This window comes from Fundulus heteroclitus, chromosome 2, assembly GCF_011125445.2.
Source record: "Fundulus heteroclitus isolate FHET01 chromosome 2, MU-UCD_Fhet_4.1, whole genome shotgun sequence".
Taxonomy (NCBI): domain Eukaryota; kingdom Metazoa; phylum Chordata; class Actinopteri; order Cyprinodontiformes; family Fundulidae; genus Fundulus; species Fundulus heteroclitus.
In genome coordinates this window covers 12,934,130-12,960,482 of record NC_046362.1, presented here as the reverse complement: position 1 = coordinate 12,960,482, position 26,353 = coordinate 12,934,130, and the positions used below count along the sequence as shown (strand labels likewise).

The 26,353-nt window shown below is 40.8% G+C and overlaps 1 protein-coding gene across 1 annotated transcript; it reads right to left on the bottom strand.

Annotated features, from left to right (window-relative positions):
* Window positions 1-10,001: 10,001 nt before the first annotated feature.
* Window positions 10,002-18,694, bottom strand: si:dkey-29p10.4 (tripartite motif-containing protein 14). Its single transcript, XM_012880234.3, has 7 exons — window positions 18,381-18,694; window positions 13,738-14,648; window positions 12,745-12,840; window positions 12,252-12,500; window positions 12,140-12,162; window positions 10,967-11,121; window positions 10,002-10,874 (listed from the first exon to the last, which is right to left on the bottom strand). Exons 1-7 carry the CDS (start codon window positions 18,628-18,630, stop codon window positions 10,330-10,332), a joined length of 2,229 nt encoding a protein of 742 aa, XP_012735688.2. The 5' UTR covers window positions 18,631-18,694; the 3' UTR covers window positions 10,002-10,329.
* Between the last annotated feature and the right edge of the window lie 7,659 nt (window positions 18,695-26,353).

Genomic DNA, 26,353 nt, shown 5'->3' with positions numbered 1-26,353 from the left:
TAGAATATGCATTTCTAAGAGGCTTGTTTGTCTGAATAAAATTACCTTTTTTGGAAAAAAAGAATCTTTAAACCAGTATCAAAGATACTTTTTTTGTTAAAGCCCCATTTCTGCATTAAACACTTTTTTATTGGCCTGATGCTATATTCTATATTTAAATACTGTCTTTTTATTAGCTGGAGTTGGAAAAAAAATCATAATGAACAAAAATAAAGGCTTTCAAACGTCATCAGTCTGTATTTGTCTAAAAATTCTGTGTCCCTTACTGAACTGAGTTGCTGAAACAAATGAACTTTTCAATAAATGTTCCAAAAAAAGTAAAAAACAAAGCAACTGGACTTGTTTTCCGTAGTTGAAGACGTTTCGCTTCCTCTCCAGGAAGCTTTCTCAATTCAAAAAGTCTGGAGTAATGTGGAGTACCAAGCTTTATACTATTGCCAAACAAAGGCATTGTAATGGCTTAGATAACATGCAAATTCAACAGAAACAGGTCCACCCCTTAGTAATGGGCGGTCGTTAAAGCCGTTAAACCAGCAGATTAGACCGAAACCGGTCCACTCCTCTGTAACGAGGAGTCGTTAGGGTTGTTATTGGCTTGGCTTACCGGAGCGATGTTTTGATCACCCGTATGGGGGTGAGAATTGAGGTGATGATTGGCTGGAATTATTTCTATAGCTGTATTGTAAGTTTTTGAGAGTTGGAACCTAACTTATAACTTACTGAAGCTGCTACCCCCGCAAAAGAAAGAAAGAAAGAAAGAAAGAAAGAAAGAAAGAAAGAAAGAAAGAAAGAAAGAAAGAAAGAAAGAAAGAAAATGACTGTAAATGGATGCATATCCAGCTCTGGGGGCAGCGGTGGCTCAGTGGGAACAATTGTTTCATTGCAATCAGAAAGTCTGTACTTTCATTCCAACTTCTCTCCCAAGCACATGTCGCCGTGCGTGTGGGCAAGCTGCCTGACAATCTGCTTATTGGTGCTAGAATGTGGGAGTGCAGCTGGGTGAATGAAATTCACACTTTAAAAGTGCTTTGAGCGCTCTATAGGATCTGTTCACTTGATTGTTTTGTGGTGCGATCAGTTTGTCTCAGAAGTCAGAACAGCAATCTGGGAATGGTCCCTGAGTTTAGGTGTTCTGGTTGCAAGTCGGAAAAAAGTCGGATTGGTATGCGACTACCTACTAGTACTGACACAGGTCAATAAAAATGTATTCCTCCACATTTTATGTTGTAGAGATAAAGGAATTGTGTTGTGTATCAGAGTTGTTCCGCTAAGATGAGATAAAAACTCTGCAAAGCAAAAAATGGTTTACATCCGCAGCCTTCACTCTGTGTTGTCAGCTTGGAGAATTTAGCAAGCATTCAGACCCCTCTACTTTGTTTTTAGCATCAAATTTAGGGGATTTTCTCTGGTTTTATGAAAGCCTTGGGAAACTGATGTACAATAACTATCATTCTTGGTCTTCTCAAAGAGCAGTGAGTAGTGCCAGGGACTCCTTGTCCGTACCAGAACACGGTGGAGGGTCCATGGGGTGTGGGAATGTTATAGTTATAAAATAAATAACTGCATTTCTGTTATGTATTCTTGGCCAATTTGAATTGTTAATGTTGAATGCAAACAAAAGTAATGATATTGTCACCAATCAGACACTTTAAAAGGTTTATTAACAAAAACCTGGAGCAGACAGGAAGGTAGGATGCTGAACTCAGGGCAGCTCAGAGATATTTGACTTTCCAAGCTGGACTTCAGGATCAGTTATTGTTTTATTTTCAATAGAAACTTGCATAGTCAACCTTCTCTGTTGAAATTAAAGTAAGAAATGACTCTTTCACTTCTAAGATCTGCTGTAAAAAACTAGCACTCATAGCTTATAATAACTGTCTATGTACAAAACCGTAATTTTGACTTTCATGTTGAATATTTCCTAAACAATAATCCACGTGCACTAGAAGTTTGAACCAGGATTATTTGTATGTTTTCCTCTTTGAAAATTAGGCTTACTAAAATACAGTAAGCTATGTTTAGAAGCTCCTCGCTGTATTTTGGGGGTCGGGAAAATTTTGATTTATCACATGGTCCGAGTGTTTGATTAGCCCATGAATCCAACTCTCACTCCGGCTCCGGCCCCTTCTGGGTCAGGCTGACTTGTTGTCGCACCTTAAGTGGCAAATTCTCTGTGTCTCTGTGTGTGGCGAGTGTGGATCTGCCTCGCTGCAGAACTGGAGGCTCTTCTTCTGATCCAAAGCAGGACATCAGCAAATGTATCTCATCCCAGTTATCAAGATTTACGCCAAACTTTCTTCAGGCCCACTCTGCCAAGCTGTAATTCACACTGTATGTAAGGAAAACGTCAGTCTAAGTTTTTGGGTAACTGTGGTTCCCCCTGGCTCATTTTTTGTGATCTGCAAGCCTTTGTGCTCTGACCTTCGTAGCTCAGTGCCAACTCTCCTGGCCAGCCTAAATCACTCATTAGCCAACCGGAGAAGTTTTCCGTTTTTCAGAGAATCGGTCGTCTGGTTCTGTAATTTTTGTCTACATGTGTCCTTGTGTCGCTGTCTTTTCTCTCTCTCTCTTACTGTGTTCCTGTTATTCCTCTTCCCCCTTTTCCTCTGTCACGTCTGGCATCAGTTTGTACCCAATACCGTAGCTGTTTTTAAATAAGCCATCGAGAGTTTAGCAGCAAGGAAGGATTTATAGGTATACAGCCTCCCTTGGTAAAGCAAATGTTTGGCATCACTCTGGCAGCCAGAGGGATAGTTTTAGTTTTCAGTTAGCCTAAAACCACAATCAGTCTCAAGTCCTGTGGGCCACCGTGGGTTGTTGCTTCTCGACCTCTGGATGGCAACATGAGAAAGCCGATCCATCGAAACACAGAGCTCTGTCATGTTAATGGCTGTCGTTTTTATGTGGGATCAATACGTTTATATTTTCAGACACTTAGACATGTGAAAGGGTCTGAAAAACAGACCAGAGAAGAGAAAGACATTAAGATGAGAAAATGAAAAAAAAAACCATTTTCCTCTTTTATTCATAAAACAGTGTCTGCAGCTCTTTTGAAATAAACAAAGAAAGTGGAGATTTTGCTACAGTATCAAGTTATATTGCAGATTTACAAACTACATGCTCATAATGCAAACATCATGTGCAGTAAAACCAACAGATTAGATTCCCTAACTATACAAATTACCAAAAACTCCTCATGTTGTACATCAAGCCCTGCCAATGGCTTGATGTACAACAACACACATTTTATTAATCAAATGTATTGCAAAACTAACAAATGCAGTCAAGACATTGACAAGGTTAGAAATAATACTTGGTGCTCGTAATAATTATTTTTGTCCGGCAATTATTTTGTCCTGCAAACTTATAACAGTATTACAAATAATCCTCCATTTGCAGCAACTGCAGACTTTTGGCATTCTAGCTGTCAGTTTGTTGAGTTGAGCTGAGGAGATATCACTCGATGTTTCTTGAAGCGCCTCCCACAAGTGTTGTGGTTTGGTAGGAGATGGACCCAGATGCAGATAAAGCTGTTTAATGGTAAAATAAACCGGAGAACAGCACCTGGGGCAGGCAGAACAAACCAGGCGTAGGTTCCAGGGGTTGAACTACAGGGCACGGTGAGGAGAAGAGAGGCACAGCTGAAGATAATCGGAAAGGAAACAAGTAACAGCTGACAACAATAGAGAGCTGAGGGAGAATGATTGACAGGAAGGAGAGCTGACAGAATACAAAAATGATCACAGAATAAATTACAAACAAAATCCACAAGGATTAAACTAAAGTGGCAGCATTTCACAATATAAACGATACACTGCAGGAAACTAAACTAACGAAAGCGTGATCCAGGAACATAATCAGTCCACAAACACACAAATCCCCTGGGATCGGGATAACAAATTGGACTGGCTTGATGGGCACTCCATACGCACCATCAGCCAACAGTTCAATAGGGTGGGGATCTGGTGACTGTGCTGGCCACTCCACATTGACAATGGCCAGACTGTATTTCTGATTAATTTATTGGGATTTAATTTAAGAAAATGCTTTTCATTAAAAATATAAGGACATTTATAGGTATATATATATATATATATATATATATATATATATATATATATATATATATATATATATATATATATATATATATATATAAAGAATACAAAATGGCTTCAACATCCTGTTGAAGCTTGTGTCACAGTTGAAGTTTGTAGAGGAGCCAGATGCAAGCGGAGGAGCAGCAGGTGCATGCTGAAGTAACAACTTAACGGTGATAAAACAGAGGGACTAACAGACACGGTGGAACCAGGAAAGCAGGGCAAGCACAACTATAGAAACCAGCTGTGAATGGAAAAGACAGACACTTCAATATTGAGAGGGAGGATTGTTAAAGGGAACACAGATGGGTCTAATTAGCAGAATGAATGTCAGCTGCTTCACTTTGTAATTTCTTATACATTTATTGAATGTAATAGACAATGGTAGCAATATCTACTAATATATGGTATTGACACACTAAAAGGAGTGGGCAGAGGTAGAAAACTGAGAATAACCCAACCCTTCTCCTGCAAAATTATTCCCATCACTTCTTATTCATCAAGAAAAACAAACTTAATCATAAACAAAATTGAAATTGAAATTACTGAAGAAAAGTTTAAACTGACCTTTTAATTGTGATCTTGAAGTCTGGAAAACAGAAATGTATTTCAACCAAAAATAATTGCAACTTTAATTACACTTATCTGTTTTTTCAAATAAAAAACTGTTTTTCAGTTTCAGATTTCTATCTCATTTGCAGATGTTTTTATTATTATGTTATTTACACTTTTAAGTATATTTTCCCTCTTACTGAGGGAAAATACATTTATTTTAATTCAATTCGGTTTATTTATATAGTGTCGATTCACAACACGTCATCTCCAGGCACATTACAAATTCAGTTCAATCAAATCATCAGATTGGTCAAAAAGATCTCCATCTAAAAAAACCCAGCAGATTGCATCAAGTCTTGACAAGCAGGATTCACTCCTCCTGATAGAGTGTAGTAGAGCCACAGTGGACAGTCGTCTGCATTGTCGATGGCTTTGCAGCAATCCCTCATACTGAGCATGCATGAAGCGACAGTGGAGAGGAAAACTCCCCTTTAACAGGGAGGAAAACCTCCTGCAGAACCAGGCTCAGTGTGAACGCTCATCTACCTCGACCAACTGGGGATTTGTTTGTTTGTTAGGAACATGTGGAGCAATCAGACCTCTGATGTATGATGGAGCTGGATTATTAAGGCTTTATATGTGAGGCAGAAAACAAAAAAATGTTCTGGGATGTAACCAGAAATGGAAGGTCCTAGACCAAATCAAAAGCCCAGATCTCAGTCCCATTAACGTACGGTGGGGTGACTTGAAACAAGGTGCACATGTAAGAAACCCCTTAAACATCTCACTGCTGAAAATGAGGAAAGGTGACGCAAACCTTCCACGGATAAACGTCAAAGATTGGTAGACGACTACAAGAAGTCTCACTGACGTTCGGTCAGCCTAATGGGGGAACGGCACTGAGAGGAGGGCAGGGTGTCCTCACTTTCTCCTCAGAAAACACATTCACGTCATTGCCTTGAGTTTAGGCAGTAAAACAAGGTTCATTTCTATGGTGTTTACCTGTAAGCAAATAACTTTCTTTCCCAGACACAAAAATATCAGATTAGAAATTCAACTGTCTTGTTTTTATTTCTTTATTTATTTGTCACACGACTCTATGACCATCGTCCACCTACTTTGTAGAGAGAAAGCGTAATGAGATCCAGCAGTAGTCCTGCATTTGTGACATACAGTACCTTTTGTGATTTGGCATCTCATAAATTAGATGATGCAACTCAAATGTAAATGAAATCAGTAAAATTACGACAAGAAGCAGAAAGGTAAATCTTGATCCTTCATGAGAGCCTGAGTTCTTCCAACTTCCCACAGCTTGTCCCACACTGACCTGCACCATGACTTTCCTGCAGCGAGGCCAAGGGAACAGAGCACCAGAACGAACATATAAATATATAATGCTAAAGTTGCTGCAGATATTCTGAGCAGCGATCAGCAGACTGGCACTGCGTGTGGGAAAGAGGAGACAGACAGGCACCAAAGCTGACAGCAGAGGTTGTGAAACAAATTCACTGAAAATGTGCTGACTTGTGAATGGTTGAAGGGCAGTGCTGCTGTTTAGGAGCTAAGGGTAGACAGACAGCATGGGAGGTCAGGGTTACACGCATGGACAAATGTGTTGGCACCTCAAGTAAAGATGGCTTAAGATAAACTCATGTTTGGGTGCAGTAGCATCATCTGAGTGTAAGCAATTCAGAAAAATCCAGCATTTAGTTAGAGAGCATTTAATCAGGGGGTACAAAAATAACCCCATTTCAAGAATGAATTGTTATGAGACAAGCAAGAAAAGGCTATATATATATATATATATATATATATATATATATATATATATATATATATATATATATATATATATAATCTTCCTTTCATCATCCTCCTCCCTGTGCATGTTGGTAAAATAAACGTGGGTTCATCCTTCCTGTCTTGTCCCATTTCCAGCTGCCTGAATAACAGGCCGGTGATTTAGTGGAAAACAATCATGTTGTCATGTTGGACGTTTGCCTAGAATGTAAATGTAGTCAAACTGAAATCGCTTTTTGTTTTTTTTATCATAAAATTTTCAGTATGAGACAAAGTATCTGCTATAAAAGATGCATTCATCTCAAGGCTTTGTGGAAGCGCCTGAGTAACTGTAATCACCTGATAATAAAAAAAATAAAAATTAAAAAAAAACCTGCAGACGTGTGAAAAATGGTTCTCGTCAGCTCATATTGTATCCGCGCCGCCACGACTCTTGCAGTATGATTTGCATGTGGAGAAAACAAAAGGTCGGTCTTTTTCTGGGCGTCTCCGTTTTCTTTTTTGGATGATGCCCAGCGGATCTGGCAGGTGACCAGGTCAGATATGCTCACCTGAGCTCGGCCCACCTGTTGTCATGCCAACACGACGCCGCCACACGGGGCCACGTTTGAGGTTGTGGCAGCCTCTGGGCACGCTTGCGTAGAAAATAAGGTCTCGAAAGAAAAAGCTGTTTCCCACAATCCGATGCCCCCACTGCAGCAGCGACGTCAAATTAATAGCTCGGTGTCATACAGGCTATTGTTTCAAAACGCTTGAGAGGGAAATCTGCTCGCCCGTCCCACTCCACAGGGCTCCCATTCTCTGTGTCTCCCTGTATGAAATGCAGCAATTACTCAGACATCATTTGAAAGGAAAACTTTGAATAATCTGACCTTGCAACTCTACAAATGTTTCAAATATTATAAAAAAAAAAAAAACAAGCTTTGATCTGACTAGCATTCAGACACTATTCTACTTTATGGCTACTAAATTCTTTGTTCCTTTGTCTAAGATCTGCTAAAATATTTGACTGTATTGCTGATTTTGCAGCCCAAATGCACTAACATTAAACATTGCTGTGTTCATCGGCATACTGGACATCTTTGTTTGGCAAATAACGCTGTGTCACCAGATAAACTACACTCTTCTTTTGCTGCGCTGACTCCAAGCTAAGGTGGCGGATGGTGCAGAGAGAATAAGCGCTTAGGGTCCATTAGAATTAAATGATCCGGTGGCCAAAAAAACAAACAAAAAAAACAACAACACATAATTAGTTAATTAGATTTACAAATCTTTTTTGGACGAGATGTTGAAATGCAAGCTGACAGACAAGCAGAGGTGGTTGTTGAATAAATGGCGCTCTGTGCAATTATAGAATAATATTGGCTCACGACCCAGGGCGGAAGGATCGCTGCAAAGTCAACGGCTCGATGCAGTCAACTGGGCTTCCTTGGATAGAAAGATTTAATTTGAATGTCTTCAATTCTATACGAATTGCAGCAATTTCCCTCTGGGATTATTAAAGTATTTCTGATTCTGATTGATTGGCTTGTATATGTTGGCATACGAATTGGCTCTGTGTGTCCTTTTTTTTTTTTTTTTTTTAGAATTGCCCCTATATATGAAAAAAAAAACTAAACTCTTCCCTCGCTATCAGGAAAGACAAATTTAAATCCTTGGTAATATTTCAGGTCACAAAACATACTGACAGTCATGGTGTCGGGGCAAAAGGGGCTTCATTCATCACTGGGTAGCTCCATTTCAAAACTACGAGAGGCCTTTCTGACTGCCAGATGGTAAATATGGACTGTCTCCTGCCAGTAATTTTTTTATTGTCTTTTATTGTAGTGTCCTTGAAGGCCCTGAAAGACAATTTTAAATTAAATGTATTATTATTGTAATCATTCTTCTCATTATTATTATGGCTAGCTGAGCACAGCTAATTAACGGCATTTTTACTCAGAGTGAGTAAATCCTCATACTGTGAGGATTTCATATCGGTCTATTTGACACTGGTCATTATCAGGGCCACTTAAAATTAGTAAACTTTTTAAATGGACTGGTGCCAAAGCTTATATAACCTCGGACCAGAACAGCAGAACATCCCCGTCACAGAGACGGAGCGACGCAGGGGAGACTTTTCGTGGATGATGAAGCCCTGCTGTGGCCCGTCTGACCCTGGTAATTTCACGGCGTTCCACTTTCTTTCCTAACAGCGATTTAGAAGGTAAAAGCATGTCATCTAAGAGAGAGCGCTTTACAGGAAAGTCCAGCTTCAACCCACTCATGTAACCACTTCACCGTGCTCCAGAAAGCCTTTCTATCCACAGACAAAGGGGACTATTTTATCGACTGCCTTGAATAAATATTGACATTAACAGCTAATTTTACCCTTTTCTGCTCTCTATTTATTTTTATATTAACAATTAAGAGGCAATTAAAATATTAACCGGATGATTTTTTTTTTCACCCTAGAAGTTAGACATAATACAGGAGGGGTATGATTGGAGACTCATAAGTCCTCCTGTCGTTTAGTGATGCCTCACTCATCAGCCATGGAGCCGGCTAGGGCTCTTACTGCTTCATCATATACTAACCCCCCACCTCTCCAATCACTGCCTGGTCTATTTTTTCCCCCCTCTGCCAGCACACTATGAGCAACAAGTCTAGGAAAGTAAAAAAAAAAAAAGAAGCTTATGAGAGCACTGGCTGATTGTGAGAGCCACAGGATGGGAAGGAAGAGCAGAATTTAATTAACTCCCCGTTAAAGCTCTCCACCTTCCCTCCTCTCAGACATGCCTTGCCTCCCGCCTCCATGTGCCAGCTGATGGGCAAGGTGAGCGAGGGAGGGGGGGCAGAAAGCAAAAGGTTTGTGATTACCCCTGGACCTAGCAGCTCCACGTGTGAAATTATCGTCACGGTTGAATGATGCACCTGTGTGCACGAAAGGCCGAAGAACGGTTTGACATTACGCCAAATGCAAGTCTGTCAGAAGAGGAGGAGGGAGTCTTTTTTTGGGGGCGATTAGTTACCGGTGGTTACAATTTACCAGGCCCCATTCCCCTGAGAGCTCTTGTGCAGGCACAAAAGGCTTTCTATGAAGTCCCTTTCTACTATATTACTGTAATAAGCTCGGATTCACCGCCATCCAGGAGCAGCTGGCCACAAAACAAGGGGGGGCTCTGCGCATGTTAACACGCGGGAGGAGTTCTGGCAAACGCTCTCAGTCCGCTCTGTGACGTCATCCCCGCAGAGCCCCAGAGTCAGAATAAATGAGCCACATACTTCCAAGGAAAAGGACAATTTCACATCTGCCACGCTCGGAGGAGTTTAAGCCAAAGGCGGCGTTTGTTGTCAGTAAAGATGCGAGGCTGCGGGGGCAGCGGGGGCTTCAGACTTAGCACCTGCTGAAAGGGAAGCAGAGCCACCCACACCTGGGTTTCTGCTTGAACTCAAAGCGAGAAGAATCTCGGTCTACAGGCAGTAATGAAGGCTTGACTCCATGTTTGAAACATATTTTTTGTTTTCGGAGCGCGCGGAAGGTGGGAAAACAAGATGCGGTTCACAACATGTTGAAAATATTTAATTCCAAGTTTGTGCAGGTAAAGCTTGCCTATCATGTACAATCTCAGACAGGTAATAAAAAGAAATGTATAATTGTTTGGAATATCACATATGCAGTTGATAATCAGGAGTATATATATTTCCTCGGTACGGTTCCAGTGTTAACAGATCATATAAAAATCACATTTAAGATTCTCCAGGTTTAGCAGAATATAACAACTATCATCTTAATAATATCAAGAAGTCTCCGGTTCCCATTAGAATAAAAATAGGAAAAGAAGCATCTATTAAAAAAGGCACCAAGCTATAGGAAATGTAAAAGTTGTTTGGTCTACGGCTGGAACAGATCGCAGATGGTCAGGTGGGTTTTAGACACAGACAGAGCTGGGTACAGGGGCTCGGAGAAAGTGTGCTTGTAAGAATGCAACAAAGCGAGACTGCCCCCTGGTGTCACGCTGAAGAACGACAGGCTGCCCTCTTTGAAGTCGAGGAACACCGCCACCCTTTGGAGGCCCTCCGCCCTCACGGGAAGCGACTCCTTGTTGTGCACGGCCTCCAGCTTCCTCTTGTCGCAGGCCAGGCACCAGGAGTAGCCGTTGAAGCCCAGGCGGGAGCTGTCCTTTTGGCCCTTCCTTTCGATCTGACCCTCGCTCACGCCCACCTTCCAGCGGCCGTCGTCCACCGACACCGACACCTCCCAGTACCAGCGGCCGCCCTCCAGGGCGGACGACGCCAGGACTTGGGGGAAGGAGCTGAAGCGGGCCTCGTGCTCCGCGTAGGCCTGCGGGGACTCGCTGTAGGCCACCTTCCTGTTGTCGTCGGACAGCTGCAGCTTGGGATGAGCCGTGTCGGCATCCATGGCAGGAACGGTGCCGTCTGTACACGAGGGAGAAGTTCAGGATCGTAAATTAATTCGCACTGACTCCCCCGGGCGAGAAGTGCTTATAAGGCACGGTTGTCTTTCTTACACAGCAGCCTGTAGAGATCTCGGTCATTGCCGGGCATGGTGATGACCACGGTGTCCAGCCGTTTCTCTGTCCACTGCTGCAGGCAGCTCAGTCGGCCGCGGTCCACTTCTTCTGGAGGCTCGAACTGCTCGGCACAATTCCCCACGTCACTGGCGCTGGCGAGGAAGAGCAGAGTCAGCCCAGAAGACTAAACCTACTAGCAACGTAAAAACAAAAAAACAACAACCAGCGGCTGTGCAATCAGGAGTAAACACGGCCAAGGAAGGAAATGCTATATGTCAAGCATAGAATCCCAAATATCTCTACAGTGATCATGATAAAGCAGAATACTGTTGCTCTAGCCTCGTGAGACCATCCTGATCTCGCGAGCTTTCAAGGTTTCACTCGCAGATCAGTCTGTCTACTCTCCGTTAAAGAAAATTTGGAGCCGTTCACCAAACGAACGTCCAATCAGCGTTGGCTTTGAGGCGGGTTGAGGTGTGACGCAACGGGAAGCGCGTCAGTTCAGTCTAAAGAACATGGCGGCTTCAGCCGATGAAACTAGCGTTAGCGTGGCTATCGAGCAAGTTTTATCGGAATTACAGAGTATTTCTCTGCTGAGCTAACGAGCCTTTACCTGCAGCAGCAAGAGTAGCTTGGCTTGTGGTTGTGTTTTCGTCGTCGCTCGTAACAGAGTGACGACGAATCTGATTGGTTTATTTGGCCCGTCTATCACCAACATAGGCCAATCAGCTAACCAGTATTTTCGCCCCTTCCCAAAATTACTTCAACGGAAGGTTTCCAGATGGATATGCGGAGCAAATCTATCTGGCGGAGTCAGGTTACTGTTGCTCCATCATTTAAAAGGACAATAAGTGTGAGATTTAACTAAAACCAATCAGGAGTCTTGCTAATTAGCATTTAGCATTAATGCTAAAGGTTTGATTTTGGTTTATATAGTGTTGTTTTCCTACACTTGACGGTTCGGCCTGTCATGTAAAGCTGTAAGGCGATGAACGGTCTCTGGAGCAGCTACTGTGACGGGGACACGTTTCCTAGCGAGAACCAGACAACAGCCGGGCTCCTGAAACCTTTTAATGCGCGCCATCTACTTGCAACTGTTGCCGTTCGCACACTCAGCCAGACGGCGATCGCTTTCACACGCAGGAAGAAGCAGAAGTTAAATCAACTTACAGCTGAGAAACCCTGCTGTATTCCTGCAAAGTGAGAGAGAAGAAAAGATTCATTTTATTATTGCACATTAAAAGCGGCGGCATGTTTAGCAATACTGAGAGCCCCAGCTGACCATAATGAAGGCCTGGTCCTGGATGCGGGTGTCCGCCCTGGCATCGGCCAGACCCTCCAGGGTGTGGAGGCCGTTTTGGATGGACTGCAGTGAGTTCTGGAGCAGGGAGAGCTTCTTCTCTAGACCCCCCAGGACCCGGGTCTCCTCCTTCATCACACAGCGAAGAGCCGATTGCTCCTCCTGCTCTAGAGCCTCTCTGATGGCTCCGTACTGCTGCTTGACTCCGTCTAGTGCCTCGGTTAAAACCACCTGGACAGGGAAACGCAGCGTAAAGCACCGTTCTGCAGCCATCGCATGTTGTCCTGAGTTAAAGCTTGTTATGTGTGACAGATATCTCTAAATTACAGGGGTTTAATGAACATTTAGGCACAATTAAATATGTTCAGAAATCTCTGCTCGACCAAACAAGCAGACTATAGATCAGATCTAACCGCCAATACCATGTTAGGACCTTAATGGCAATAATACACCAGCAAAAGCAAAAGTTTCTCACTCTGAAAGTCTCTTTCTTCTCTGTGAGTTCAGTCACTCTGTCCTTCACTCGCTGCTCGGCGCCCTGCAGCTGCTTGATCTCTTCTTTCAGGTTTGCCTGGAAAACCACCGGGGTTAGAAACTGATCAGGAATTCATTACATCACCACCATCCAGCTCTGAGGTGTTTCTACGTTTTGATCTGGAGAACACAGACTAAAGTATTTTCCTCATTTCTCGGACTGAGAAATGAGGAAAATACTGAGGATCACTGAGTAAGGATAAAATAAATTGTTCCAAAAATGATTGCGACAAACGACAATATTGCCCTTTTCAACTAATATAATAACGATGGCGTAATAATGTCGTCTTTTGGAATTGCCATTTGTGACACACACATTTTCCCAGGCAATTCGTATTGGGTGTCAAATGATTGCAACATTTTTCTAAATGTATTACTTATTGCGAGAGGCTGAAAAAGGATTGTATAATCCTTTTTCAGCCTCTCACTGAATATCCAGATCAATTTATTGATCTGGATATTGGTGTGAAGAAGGACTATACTTGGGATGATTACTGTAATTAAACCGAGGTTTAAATGGTAAATGGACTGAACCTTTATAGTTTTTCCAGTCCACTCAAAGCGCTGTACATTAGAGCCACATTCAGCCAGACACACTCACTAACACACGCATTCATACACAGATTGGTAGGCAAACTGGGGTTAAGTGCCTTGCCACATCGACATGACAAGGGGAAGCTGGAATCAAACCCACAACCTTCCGGTTGCAGGACGACTACTCAACCCAATCAGCCAAGCGTTAGGGCTTCACGACGACAGACGTTGTTCCTCATACTTCCTGCATTTAAAGTCCATTTAGACGAGACACCAGAGAACCTGACGGAGCGACCCGAGTAATTCGCCGCTTCCCCTCCCCGACACGTTGCTGCGCCCTGCCGGCCAGCTGGCTGAAAGTGGGCTCCGGCAGTCCTCAGCTTACAGGACAAACACTCACCCTGAGCTCCTTCTCCGCCTCCCTGATGCTGATGCAGGCGTGGTCGCGGTGGGAGCCGATCACCGTGCACACGGTGCACACGCACGCCGCGCAGTCGCGGCAGTAGATGCGGTTTATCTCGTGGTGCTCCTGGCACCTCCAGAGGGAGATGTCCTCCACGGGAGGAACCAAGGTGTGATTCTGGAAGACCGGCGACTCCAGGTGAGGGCGAAGGTGCTCCCTGCACATGGACGCCCCGCACACCAGGCAGGTCTTCACCGCCGGCTGGCTCCCGCTTTTAGGGCAGTAGTGACAGGGGACGGGGCTGGCGCCCGCCTTCTCGCCTCTGAAGAAGAGGCCGAGGCGGTTTGAGAGGCCGGAGGCAGCTGCCGGGCTCCTGGTGGAGGCCAAAGGGATCCTGCTGACGGGAGCCGGCTGCTTCCCTGGATTTAAGCCCGCAGGACGGCTGTCAGAGCTCGTGGGTGTGGCGGGTTTCTTTGGTGAGGTGGAAGTTCCTGCAGCACGGGCGTCTTTCTTGGGGGTCGCAGTAAGAGGAGCATCACAGAGATCTACTTCGCTGGAGCTGTCAGAATCATCCAGCGGTATTGGGACATCGCTTTCAGCTACTTCGCCTTCAGAGGTGCTGGTGGGGGATATGCCGTCACCACTCGCAGACGGTATGGGCCCGGGGTCCGCTGCTTTAGCAGACGTCCCCGCAACGGCCGAACGCCCGGGTTTATCCGACAGGGAGGCGGTGGGGGTCTCGGTGGTCCCGGTCCGCTCGTGGGGAGATTCGACGGTGGATCGCTTTGCGACGTGCTCCTCTGAGAGAGGCGTGCTGGCCTTTCTCTTCCTGCTGAGCATGCTGGACAGTGCAGGTCTCATCCACTCGGAGGCAGATGTACTTCGTTCATTCTGACTGGATGATGTCCCTGCAAGCAAGACAGTGTGGATCAGAAAAACAAATAATAATAAATAAATAAATCGCTGACTCAACACAAAGCAAACTATGTCTAAATGACTACAGTCCCGGGAAAGAAGATGCTTCCAATTACAGATCTCTGCCAATAAAACCCATTTCAATTTTAAAAAATCCTCTGAGTAACTAAAAAAACTAAGCAGTTTTGAAATTATTAATTCATTTTTTACAAGTAGAACGCTGTCCAACCAACCTGGTCCTGTATCAAACAGTAATCAACCACCTCCTTAAATCATGAGTTAGTTAAGATAGCTCCCTTTTTAATGCAGAGCTGTTTTTGCCTGTTTAAAGGAGCTATAAGTAAGATATTACCGTAACCGTCTAATTTTTCACCAGGGATGGAAGTAAAATTCCCTTTAAATAATCGGTCCTCTCCATCAACAACGTCTTAGTCAAGTTTTTCTCCTTTCAAACCTAGAGGTACAGTCCAGAACTACTTAGGTTCAGAGTGTAGCCCGTGTTTACTTCCTGGTTCCTGGGCCAATCATATGAGAGCTCCCAGGGTTCCCAGAACAGAACATTTGGTATTTTATGGTAAAGGAGCAGCCGCCTGCTAACATGGAAGCCAGTAAGAGAAGCGGACCAGAAACAGTCTACTGTGGTCTACTGCAGTCCCAAAGCCTTAGAAATGCCTTTGTAACAACTTACCAGAAGGACAGCTCTGGATGACTTTGTTTATCAATCTCTTTTGATCAGGACTTGACGTGTTGTCGTTAGATATTTTAGCCCACTTCATGTTGTCAGGCATGAATTTATTTAATTGATTTCTTGATTCTATATGGCAGTAGTTAAGGAGGTAGCAAGGCTGGCCGTGGCCTTAGTGAAACCCGGCTTTCCGATAAATGCCTCAATCACAGTCAGTTTGAGATTTAACAAGAAGGGCAACTTTTCCCAAAAGGCCAGGTGGGTTAGGACAGATTTTCTTCATTTAATAACTCAAATGAATGTTTGAATACTGTATTTTGGATCTATTCGGGTTATATTTGTTTGATATTAAGGCTGGCTTGATGGTCTGAAACACTTAAGAGAGGCAAAGAGCAAAAACAAAACAAATCTGTAACAATGACAAATCATTTTCATCACAGTGCATCAACTCCTGTTCTTGTAGCGCCACTTTTTAATAGGTTTAGTTTGCACACTTGGAGTCACTGGACCGTCTAATCTGGCCGTTTACACGCAGGTAAACACGTGAACAACTTTACAGCCAGCTTTCAACAAGGAAACATGTGTTTGTGCAGGCTTTTTAATGATTAATAATTCATATTTAAAGAGCAGGGAAGCGGGCTGAAGGATATGCATAATGCTGCATTCCAGCTGTTTCGCTTCTCGTAAGAAAGTCTGCTTTGGAGAAAATCTAATAATATGTGTATTTTACTTTAGGAGATGTCGGGGTTAGCCTGTTTAGATTTATGTTGTACTTCGTCTGCAGTGTATTTGCATTTAAATTGAACATATGTACATATGTACAAGATCCTCCACATTATCCAGCCCCGTTTGCAGCCGTTAGCTGTTTTACGGTTATTGCTCTCACTGGAGCCACGGGCAGGTGTGGGCGCACAGCTATTTTACTGTAGCAATACCCTAAAGTTTAATACAAATCTTCTTTTTTATGTGGCTTTAAGAGCAGAAAGTATCGTAGGCTGAGGTCGGCACAGGAGAGTCAACGGCGACCAATCTTCGCTGAACAGAGAAGAGGCGGAGCGTTTAAGATAAAGACATCATGGCGACGGTATAACACGTGCACAGCTGCAGCGCTAGCTGGTGTCTCGTGGTAAAGACAACAGTAGAACCACTCATGCTATAATGCAGAGAAACAACCCAGAGGGAATATTCTGAAGGCGCGATAAGAACACATCGCCCCGGTTGTCTCTTCAGGTCTGAAAGTCCCCAACCCAGCTGGCATGTTCTCTGTACTTTCCCCTATTGTAGACTTTTTTAAACGAATGAGCTTTCGTGCCACGTCATATTTGTACCCAGTGGAACCAGAACGTCTCTGTCAATGACTATTACAAGTTTGTAATTAATAATAACACATTCACAGACTTAAACAATGCAAAGCATGCATGAAATGTGCATCCTCTATATTTATTTTGTAGACACTGCTGGGGAACTTTGAACTTTGCTACCTGTGGTTATTTACCAACCAACCCCCCCCCCCCCCCCCCCCCCCCCCCGCCCCCCGCCAAAAAAACACAAACAAAAGACAGTAAACAGGATTTTATTCCCTGTTGGATTACTCAAACCATGCCGGATTATGATGTCGCAAATTTAAGATTCATGTCTGTTATGGTTTTTAGCGCATATTTAGCAGGGGTTCTGAAACATTTGGTAAGCAATGTGAAGGAATGAATGAATGAGCTGTTTTCAAGTCTGCCTTCTATCACCCGAAGAACATTTCCAGGGTTAAAGAACTAAATGTTTCAGCAGGATCTGGAAAAATTAATCCATGCGTTTATTTTTAGTCGAATTAATTACTGTAACGGTGTTTTCACAGGTCTGCCTAAAAAGTGGATCAGACAGCTACAGCTGATCCAGAACGCTGCTGCTCGCGTCCTCACTAATACTAAGAAAGTAGAGAACATCACACCAGTTCTAAAGTCCTTACTCTGGCTCCCTGTAGCTCAGAGAATAGACTTTAAAATACTTCTGTTAGTCTATAAATCCCTGAATGGCTTAGCACCTAAATACATCACAGACTTGTTATCAGTGTATCAACCATCCAGACCACTCAGGTCTTCTGGCTCCAGCCTACTCTGCAGAACCAGAACCAGAACTAAACATGGAGAAGCAGCATTTAGTTCCTATGCTCCACTTATCTGGAACAAACTTCCAGAAAACTGTAAAAGTGCTGAAAGCCTGAGTTCCTTTAAATCAAGATTAAAAACACATCTGTTTAGGATTGCCTTCAACTGTTCTAGTTAAACTGTTTTAATAAATAAAAGCCTATAGAAATAATTAATTATATTAAATCCTTAAAGCAAACAAAACAGGCCAAGTGTTTTTGCTTTTAATTTCTAGTTTCCCATTTTTATTTTGTTTTTACGTTGTATTCCAACTTGCTTTTATTCCCTTTTATTTTTCTATATTTTAATCGTGTAAAGAAAGCACTTTGTATTGTCTTTGTACTGGAATGTGCTATGTAAATAATTTTGCCTTGCCTTGCGTCACCTTAATTCTCCCCAGCACGTTTTGTTTAAATTCTAATTTATCTTATGTAATTTCTGTGCTGTTGATTGTTTTTTTTTTTTTTTTTTGTTATTATTTGTTATTTGACAAACTACAGATCATAGGGCAGTTAAATAACACAATGCTGTGAATGAACACAATAGTTTGATCAGTGATTAACTCTAGTGCCTGACCATCCTGCTGCCTGCTGAGCAGATTAACGAACTAGGAGGAGGATGGTCTACTAAATAAATGTCATGTTTATTTGCGTTTCCTGATAAAAGGATCTCAAATCAAGGTGTTATAACACGACCAGAACTGCATTTCACGTCTAAACCCAGCTGCCGGGGGAATGCTGCGTTACAAGCTGGTAATAATAAACTCCTGGCCGCACCGGCAGCCTATCAAACAGCAGCTAGCTTAGCTTGTTTTGGTCGCCGGTGAAAACACAACAGCCTGCGGGCATTCAGCGCCCCACGCCGCATCGTGCTGTCGCTTATCACACGTTTACCCAGGTCACCTGCAGGGCTGCGTGGAGGCGGCTGTCGGCTCGGGGTGGGCGGCCGAATGAAGCTGTCCTCGAACGGAAGGGTCTGGTAGACGACTTTACATCTGGACTCGGGACAGTGGTACGGTCCGGACGGGGTGACGCTCCACAGGTCTCCAATGCACCTCCGGCAGAACCGGTGGTTGCATTTCAGGGCGACGGGGTTCGGGGTCATGGCGTCGCAGAGAAGGCACTTGGCTGGAGTATCCAGAGATGCCCCCATTTTGTTTTGGGCTAATGTTTAATCTCCTGTTTCCGCTATGATAGGGAAATGGGAGGCGGGGCCAATGTTTGAATCTCGCTCTCCGGGGAAACGATTCTTAAAGGTACAGTACACATTAGAGAGCGAACCATAGACATAATATAAGATAACTTATAACTTATATAATGACTATGGAGCGAACAAATACGCTGTAATTGGTATGTTCTAACTGCGTATCTATCTATCTATCTATCTATCTATCTATCTATCTATCTATCTATCTATCTATCTATCTATCTATCTATCTATCTATCTATCTATCTATCTATCTATCTATCTATCTATCTATCTATCTATCTAATCATTATTATTAAAAAAATATATCTATGATTTATAATACATGAATCACATCTGACCCATTGAGTCTTTACAAACTAGATTGGCAGAAATAAATAAAAACTTCTTTTTTTTTTTACTTTTCCACTGTGTTGTTTACCATTCCACGCTCAGATTCAGTGGGTTACGAAAATGCACACATTAAAGCTAGTTTTCAGCCTCCAATTAAACAGAAGCATATTCAATTAGGGAACTAATGATGTAAATATTTTCCCTCTGGGATTATTAAAGTATTTCTGATTCTGTAGTTAGAGATGAAAAGCTGCAATTCAAGAAAGAACAATCTATGCAAAAATGTTTTTAGAGGTTTGCCAAAAGAAGAAGTTATACTAAGGTAAAATGAGTTCAAGCTGGACGTCCATCAAAAGCTCAAGTTTTTATATATATATATATATATATATATTAGAAAACAAATGACGATTAATTACTGTGTCTTTCAAAACACGTGCCTTTAGTGGCATCTAGTGGCCAAAGGTAGGAGCAGCAGTTTGAATCCGTCGCTTCATTGTGGCTGCTTACTCTGCAGAGATTAATTGAAAGCGACTGCGTCTCTTTAATTATCATAAAACAGTTGTGTCATTGTGGGGCTTTGAACATATGTTTGTGTTGGTGAAAAAATAGTATTTGGTATATTTGGTTGACAAACAATGTTGATGAATAACCTTTTCTTCTTTCAATGTGTGCTTTAGCGTGATCTGCCATTGTTTGTGGTAAGGAACAAGGATTACCGGGGTACTTTCTGCTCAGCATGCTTGTCTTTATGGTGGTTTAGCCAGAAACCGTGACAAAGAAAGTGAGATTACTCTGATTTGTGAGAGACTTTAATCTTCAAAAATCTCATTGCCTTATAACCTAACCGTGTTTCCCAGAAGTTAAGAGTGAAACCGACCATGTAGGCCATTTGTGAATTTCAATCCTTCAGTCTTTTAACAAAAAAGTTTTTGAAAACATTTATTTTCTTTATTTTTTTGTGTCATCCACAAATATTGGGGCTGAACAGTGAAACAGTTGGCTGTGCTGTTTCCTTGCAGCAGGGCACTGGTTTGAATCCTAGCCTGAGGTCTTTCGGCATGGAGTTTGCATGTTCTCCCCATGCGTGGCGGGTTCTCTGCGGGTACTCTGGCTTTCTGTCATAGCTCAAAAATATACCTTTCAGGTTAACGGGGCTACATACTCTAAATTGGCATCAGGAGTGTGTGCATAGTCTGTTCTGTGTGTCTGTGTTACCCTGTGATGGACTCCACCCTGCTTCTCGTCCAATGATTGCTGTAGATGGACACCAGTCTCCTGCCACTCTTCAAGGATAATTGTGTAGACAAGGGATGACTGACCTTTACTAAACAATAACAGAAATTCCAATTTACGTACATTAAGGTCTGTCTTAAGCTACACAGATGACTGAAAGTCAGTGCAATCCTACTAATAAACGGTCTGTTTGTGTTTTTAACTTAATTACTTCGAGCTAGCTCCTTGTAACTCATTAGTGAGGAGTTCCCCTTTATTCAGTTCTGTCTGTCTTTGTTCTGTCTCTCTGTCACAAACATGTAACAAATAAAGTTTTCTGAAGCTCATTCCTTGTGTTGACTTCCATTTTTTTGCATACTTTCTTATGAAATGTTTTCTGAGGGGGAAATGTTGTAATAAGTCCTCATACAATTCTTACTCTGAATGAAGCAAAAGCAGGTTGTCATAGTCCTATGAATATGGAAAAGTACCAAAAGAAACCCTTGCATATACACACTAAGTGGGAATTCCTTACTAATGGATTTGTGATTTTGTTCATTGGGAAGTTTCAAGCCCACAATAAAGTTTGTGTATGTTATCATATTATCTGAGTTAATGCGTTAAAGGGAAATCAAGGCATCTCAGCATGTGCAGGAAAGGAGACTGCTTATTTCTGTCTGGCTGTTCTTGGCCTGGTGTAGAGAACATTAACGTCCTCCAGAAGGCAGAAGATTAAAAAGCACCTGGGAGGGATTTCGCACCATACTGATGACGTTCTGTCTGCTGTGCTTCAATTTGGGCTGAAATCACATTTCTACAATTTTAGTAATTTTTGTTTTTGTGAGAGAATAAAGTCCGTTGATGAGCCTTCACAGCTCTCCAGGGTTCTATTGATCCAAGGATAGCTATCAAACATATCTTGTGATTAACTAAACAGCGTAATTTTACATTAAGAAACATTAGAATGTTTTTTTTTTTTTTTACTATTCCTCAAATGTAGTATTTTATTTTTTTAGCTAAATTGTTTCTGTTCAATGGCATCAATATCCTCTCGAAAGTGTTTTCTAAGAAAGCTTGTTAAGCCCAAGGACTCTTTGGCCCATTTGACCAAAATTATTCCTTCATAGAATAAAGATTAATAGCCAGTACCTGTCATCTAGAACCGAACGCACCGTGACACCGGTGTGCGGCGGTCGAGACTCCGGATATCCGAGCATGAATTTGAATCGCAACGCTCAGGTATCGCGAGATGATTAATGATATGTTTGAGGATGTGGAAAAGAAAATGGGTGTTTCTTTATTTGCTGATGATGGAGCAATTTGGAAGAGGGGTAAAAATATAAGTTTTGTCGTTAAAAAAGTTCAAGAAGCCATTAATGAAATAGAAGATTGGTCTTTTAGATGGGGATTCAAGATTTCTGTAGATAAAACAAAGATTTTGTTTTTTACAAGGAAAAAAGTTTCTGAAGAATTAAAGTTACAAATTTATAAATACGATTTGGAAAGGGTAAAACAATTTTAATTTTTGGGTATATGGTTGGATGAAAGGCTTACTTGGAAAGTTCATATTGAGAAGATGATTGATAAATGCAAAAGAGTTATAAATGTTATGAGATGTTTGGTTGGGAATGAATGGGGAGCTGAGAGGAAGGCATTGAAAGCAATTTATACAGGTTTGATTAGGTCTGTTTTTGATTATGGATGTATAGCTTTTGGTTCAGCATCAGTTTCATTACTTAAAAAATTGGATATTGTTCAGTATCAAGCATTGAGATTATGCCCAGGAGCCATGAGAACAACACCAACATCAGCATTAAGTAGAAATGGGAGAAATGCCCGCTACAGTTGAGGAGATTACAATTACTTTCCACTTACTGGTTTCAGTTAAAAAATAATTGTGAAAATCATCCATGTCAGGAAATTTTAAAACCATGTTGGGAAAAAGGGAAGAAGATATTAAATTATTTTGGGTGGATAGCAGATTCTAATATAACAGATCTTGAATTATCTCAAATAAATGGCAGTAAAACAGTTATTAGATCAATACTTCAACCATCTATGTTACCTGAAATTGATGTAGATTTAAACTTGTTGTATAAACGGAAAAACAAACAGGATGTTTCAGATTCAAATATGGTTGAGCAATATATAGATAAAGAATATTATGGATATGTAAAAATGTATACAGATGCTTCAAAAGATTCAAATAATAGGAATGGTGTTTCGTTTGTAGTTCCAGAATTTAATTTTAAATCAGGTAAAATAATTAGTAATGAAATTTCAGTTTATACAGGAGAAATGTTTGGTATCATGTTAGCATTAGAATGGATTGAAGAAATTAGAACATTAAGAAGTATAGTTTGTTCAGATTCTAGTTCAACATTATATTCATTTAAAAACAATCACTCAGACAGCAGACCAGATTTATTATTCAGAATTCAAGAAATGGGATTATTTGTTTATTTTATATGGATTCCTTCTCATATAGGAATAAAAGGGAATGAGATGGCAGAGTAAGTATGCAAAAAGAGCAAGTAAATACAGTTTAATTGATATAATAATTCCATTTAGTAAAGGTGAAATAAAATCAGTAATTAAGAAAAGGATTAGAGAAAGGTGGCAGAAACAGTGGGAAGAAGAAAGAACTGGAAGATGGTTTTATAATATTCAAAGAAAAGTAGGATTAATGAGGATTACATCAAGGAATAGAAGGGAAGAAACAGTAATGTCAAGATTACGTTTTGGTCATACAGGGTTAAATAGCACGTTATTTAAAATGGGGATTCATGATACAGGAAGGTGTGATTTTTGTTTTGTTAAAGAAACAGTGGAGCATGTTATATTATTTTGCAGTAAATATGATATTGAGAGAAATTAATTGATAAATAGATTACAAATCAGTAAATTAAACATTAAATATCTTTTAGACATGAACACCAAATCAGAGGGTTATTCTTTATTATTAAGATATCTTAGAAATACTAATTTGATAAAACGGATTTAGTTATTAATTTATGTATTTATTTATTTGAATTTTTTTTATTATTATTAATAGTAGTAGGATATTAGAGCAGGTCATCCCGATTCACACTCCATTTCAGTTGGTGGCGGTAATGCACCAAAAGTTGTTTGCCAACCGCCATTAAACAAAAGTAGAAGAAGAAAAAAGTATCGCGAGACCTGAGCGTTCTAATAAGGCGGCGTTGCAACGTGACGCGATTAGTCAGTGATACCACAATGGCGTCGAAGCGAACACGAGGAGACGGGGAAACAGGAGACGATTTAAGGCCAAACAAAAAAAACAGACAATCATCTCTTTTGAAATTCTGGTCCAATCAAACAGAAGGGTAAGTAGAAACCAACTCGATCACTTTATAGTTTAAATAATGGCAAATTTATATGATTTTTGATTTGAGAAGATTGAACATGTGTATCCAGTCAAAATACCGAGCGAAACCCATACGGCCGACGACAGGAAAATTAGCTATACCTAAAACTAAAACGTTCGTGGTGATTTAATGCATTTAGCGGTAATCAATAAGAAAATGAAAGCATAAATAGACCAATTCATTGTTATTGTTTTGATCCGGGTTTTCCGCGCATGAGTGCTGGACTGGTAGGCAAAAGGCGAACACAATGGCGGATCCAAACAAAGAAACTGACGAGTTCTCGACGTATTTTTGTTCTTTAGATAACGTATCACAAGATCGTTATAAGAGTAAGTTGGTGGTATCAGATCCACACAGCAAAAGCCTGAATGGATGGAGCGAGTCTGTGAAATGCTGACAAAGTGCTCTGTATGGCGACGTATAAAGCTGCCTTATAAACCCGCCAGGCCAGTACACACGAGAGAGCATGAAATCACTGGACAGCTACAATTATTTTATATCGGGACATGTTCAGACATGTTTGTGTAACATATGAAAGGGGAGTCAGACACAGACAGCGCCTTATCAAAGAGGAATACCCTCCCCCGGTAGGTTAAAAAAAACCCAACACTGTTCACAAAGGATTATTTTGGTGTTTTTGTCTTATTAATCCTTTTCACAGACTCATGCCAGAGGGTTTGCATACATTGTACATGTACGTATATTATTACGAAACGTGTGTGTGTATGTATATATATATATATATATATATATATATATATATATATATATATATATATATATATATATATATATATATATATATATATATATATATATATATATATCCTAATTTTTATTTATATAATTAAGTAGAACAACGACTAGTGCAAAATTAAGTTGTATTTACCAGAGATGAAGTGTAGACTGCAAATTCTGTCGTAATATGATGGCTCCCCCGGTCCATTGGGAGTGTCTGCCTGCATCCTTTTCATTGAAATTATCCATTTCTTTCTTCGTCCTTCGGTAAACGAAAGAAACGTACATCCGACGATTTGGAATGCCTCTGTGTGCAACCGGGAGCACAACAAGAGATGGGCATTGTTTAGATTCCAAAAATAAACTAATTAAAAGTACGCTCTAAATCATCTGTTTTGTCACGACGAGAACAACGAGAACAGTCCTGTTTTTGCCTACCAGCGGGACCCGGATGTAGCTCGTGACGTCACTAGTGAACTGGTCTATTGTCTTCTCTATCACTGTGTATGGGGGGCAGCCATTATTGCCCATATTTGGCCACCCAACATCACATCCTGTGACGTCTCTGTGTGGTAAGGCACTGCGCTCTACAAACTACCACCATTGAAATTCGCGAGAGCTACTGTTAAAGCAACAATGCTCACGTGCATAGCAGTTAGATGTTGCAATAATTTTTAATCATTCATGAAATTGTTTTTGTAAGTGGGACTAAATACTTTTTATTTAGGCCTACGCTTGTTGGCTTAGCTACCGTAATTTCTCTATATGGCCAAAATTGATAAATTTTGAAAAATGCCTAAAAAGGCATATTATTTTTAATGTATCCTTCTTGTCAATCAAAAACATTAATTAATGTTAGGTGCTGTAGTGAGAAATCCAAAGTGTAGGCTTATATGTAAATAATCTAAATAATACAGATTGAAATATTTATATCTTGTTTTCTATTTTTCAGTGGGCCTGGCACAAGTACAGAAAATGACCACAGCGTTGACCGGTATGATCGTTCAGACATGGGAGACACACAGAAAAAAGGTATGATGATTGCATGAAAATGTTGATAATGAGAAAACATGGGGCTCTCACAAGTTGTGTAAAGTAATGCAATTTTAGGAAAACCTTTTCCAGTAACGGGAAAGTTATGAAAATGTAATTTTTGTTGTACATTTTTTGAAAAGTAATGAATGGAGTGTTAAGTTAAAAAACAAAAATTAAGCAAAATTAGTGGACATTGAGACGCATACAATAGTTATTGTGTAGTGTGTATTGTCTGGTCTAAACCTGTTAGTGCCACATGTGTTGTATTGTTAAAACTATGAATGGTCTCCTTTACGTAAACATTACTATTTTTTATCAATTGGATATGATCCAAATCAATGAATGCTCTAAGCACATGCTTGGAGTCTTGTTAACATTGTGGTATGATAACTACCGATCTGGTGTTATTTGTGTTCAGTGAATTTAATATTTTACAATACAAATACAAATTACTTTTAAGTAAATTCAGTTTTGTGGCACCTGGTAATATTTGTGTTCAGAGAATTTAATAATTTACGATAAAAATACAAAATAAAGGTTTTGTGGCACCTCTTGAGATCAGAAGGTTCACCTGATCACGAAAATTATTTTCTTTTCCAGAAGAACAACAAGGACCATGTTTCCATGTAAAGACAACCGAAGAGCCAGAACTCAACCAAGCGGATTTGCCCAAAACAACTTATAATATAGGTTAGTAATAGTTGTATTTTTTTAAATGTTGAAACAACTAATTATTTTTTTATCTTACACGCTTGACTTTATTGCTTAATCTTGAAATCTTAAATTGAATAAAAATTATTAAAAATTATAAAGTAAGGTTATGCAAAAGCTTAATGTTGGCAGATTTACAACTCCACCAGAAACCATGCAAAATTGACAATGAAAATATTATTCTTATTACAGATATATCAACAGCCAAGGACCGAATTAGTCAAATGGACGACTCGGAAAAATTTCAACTT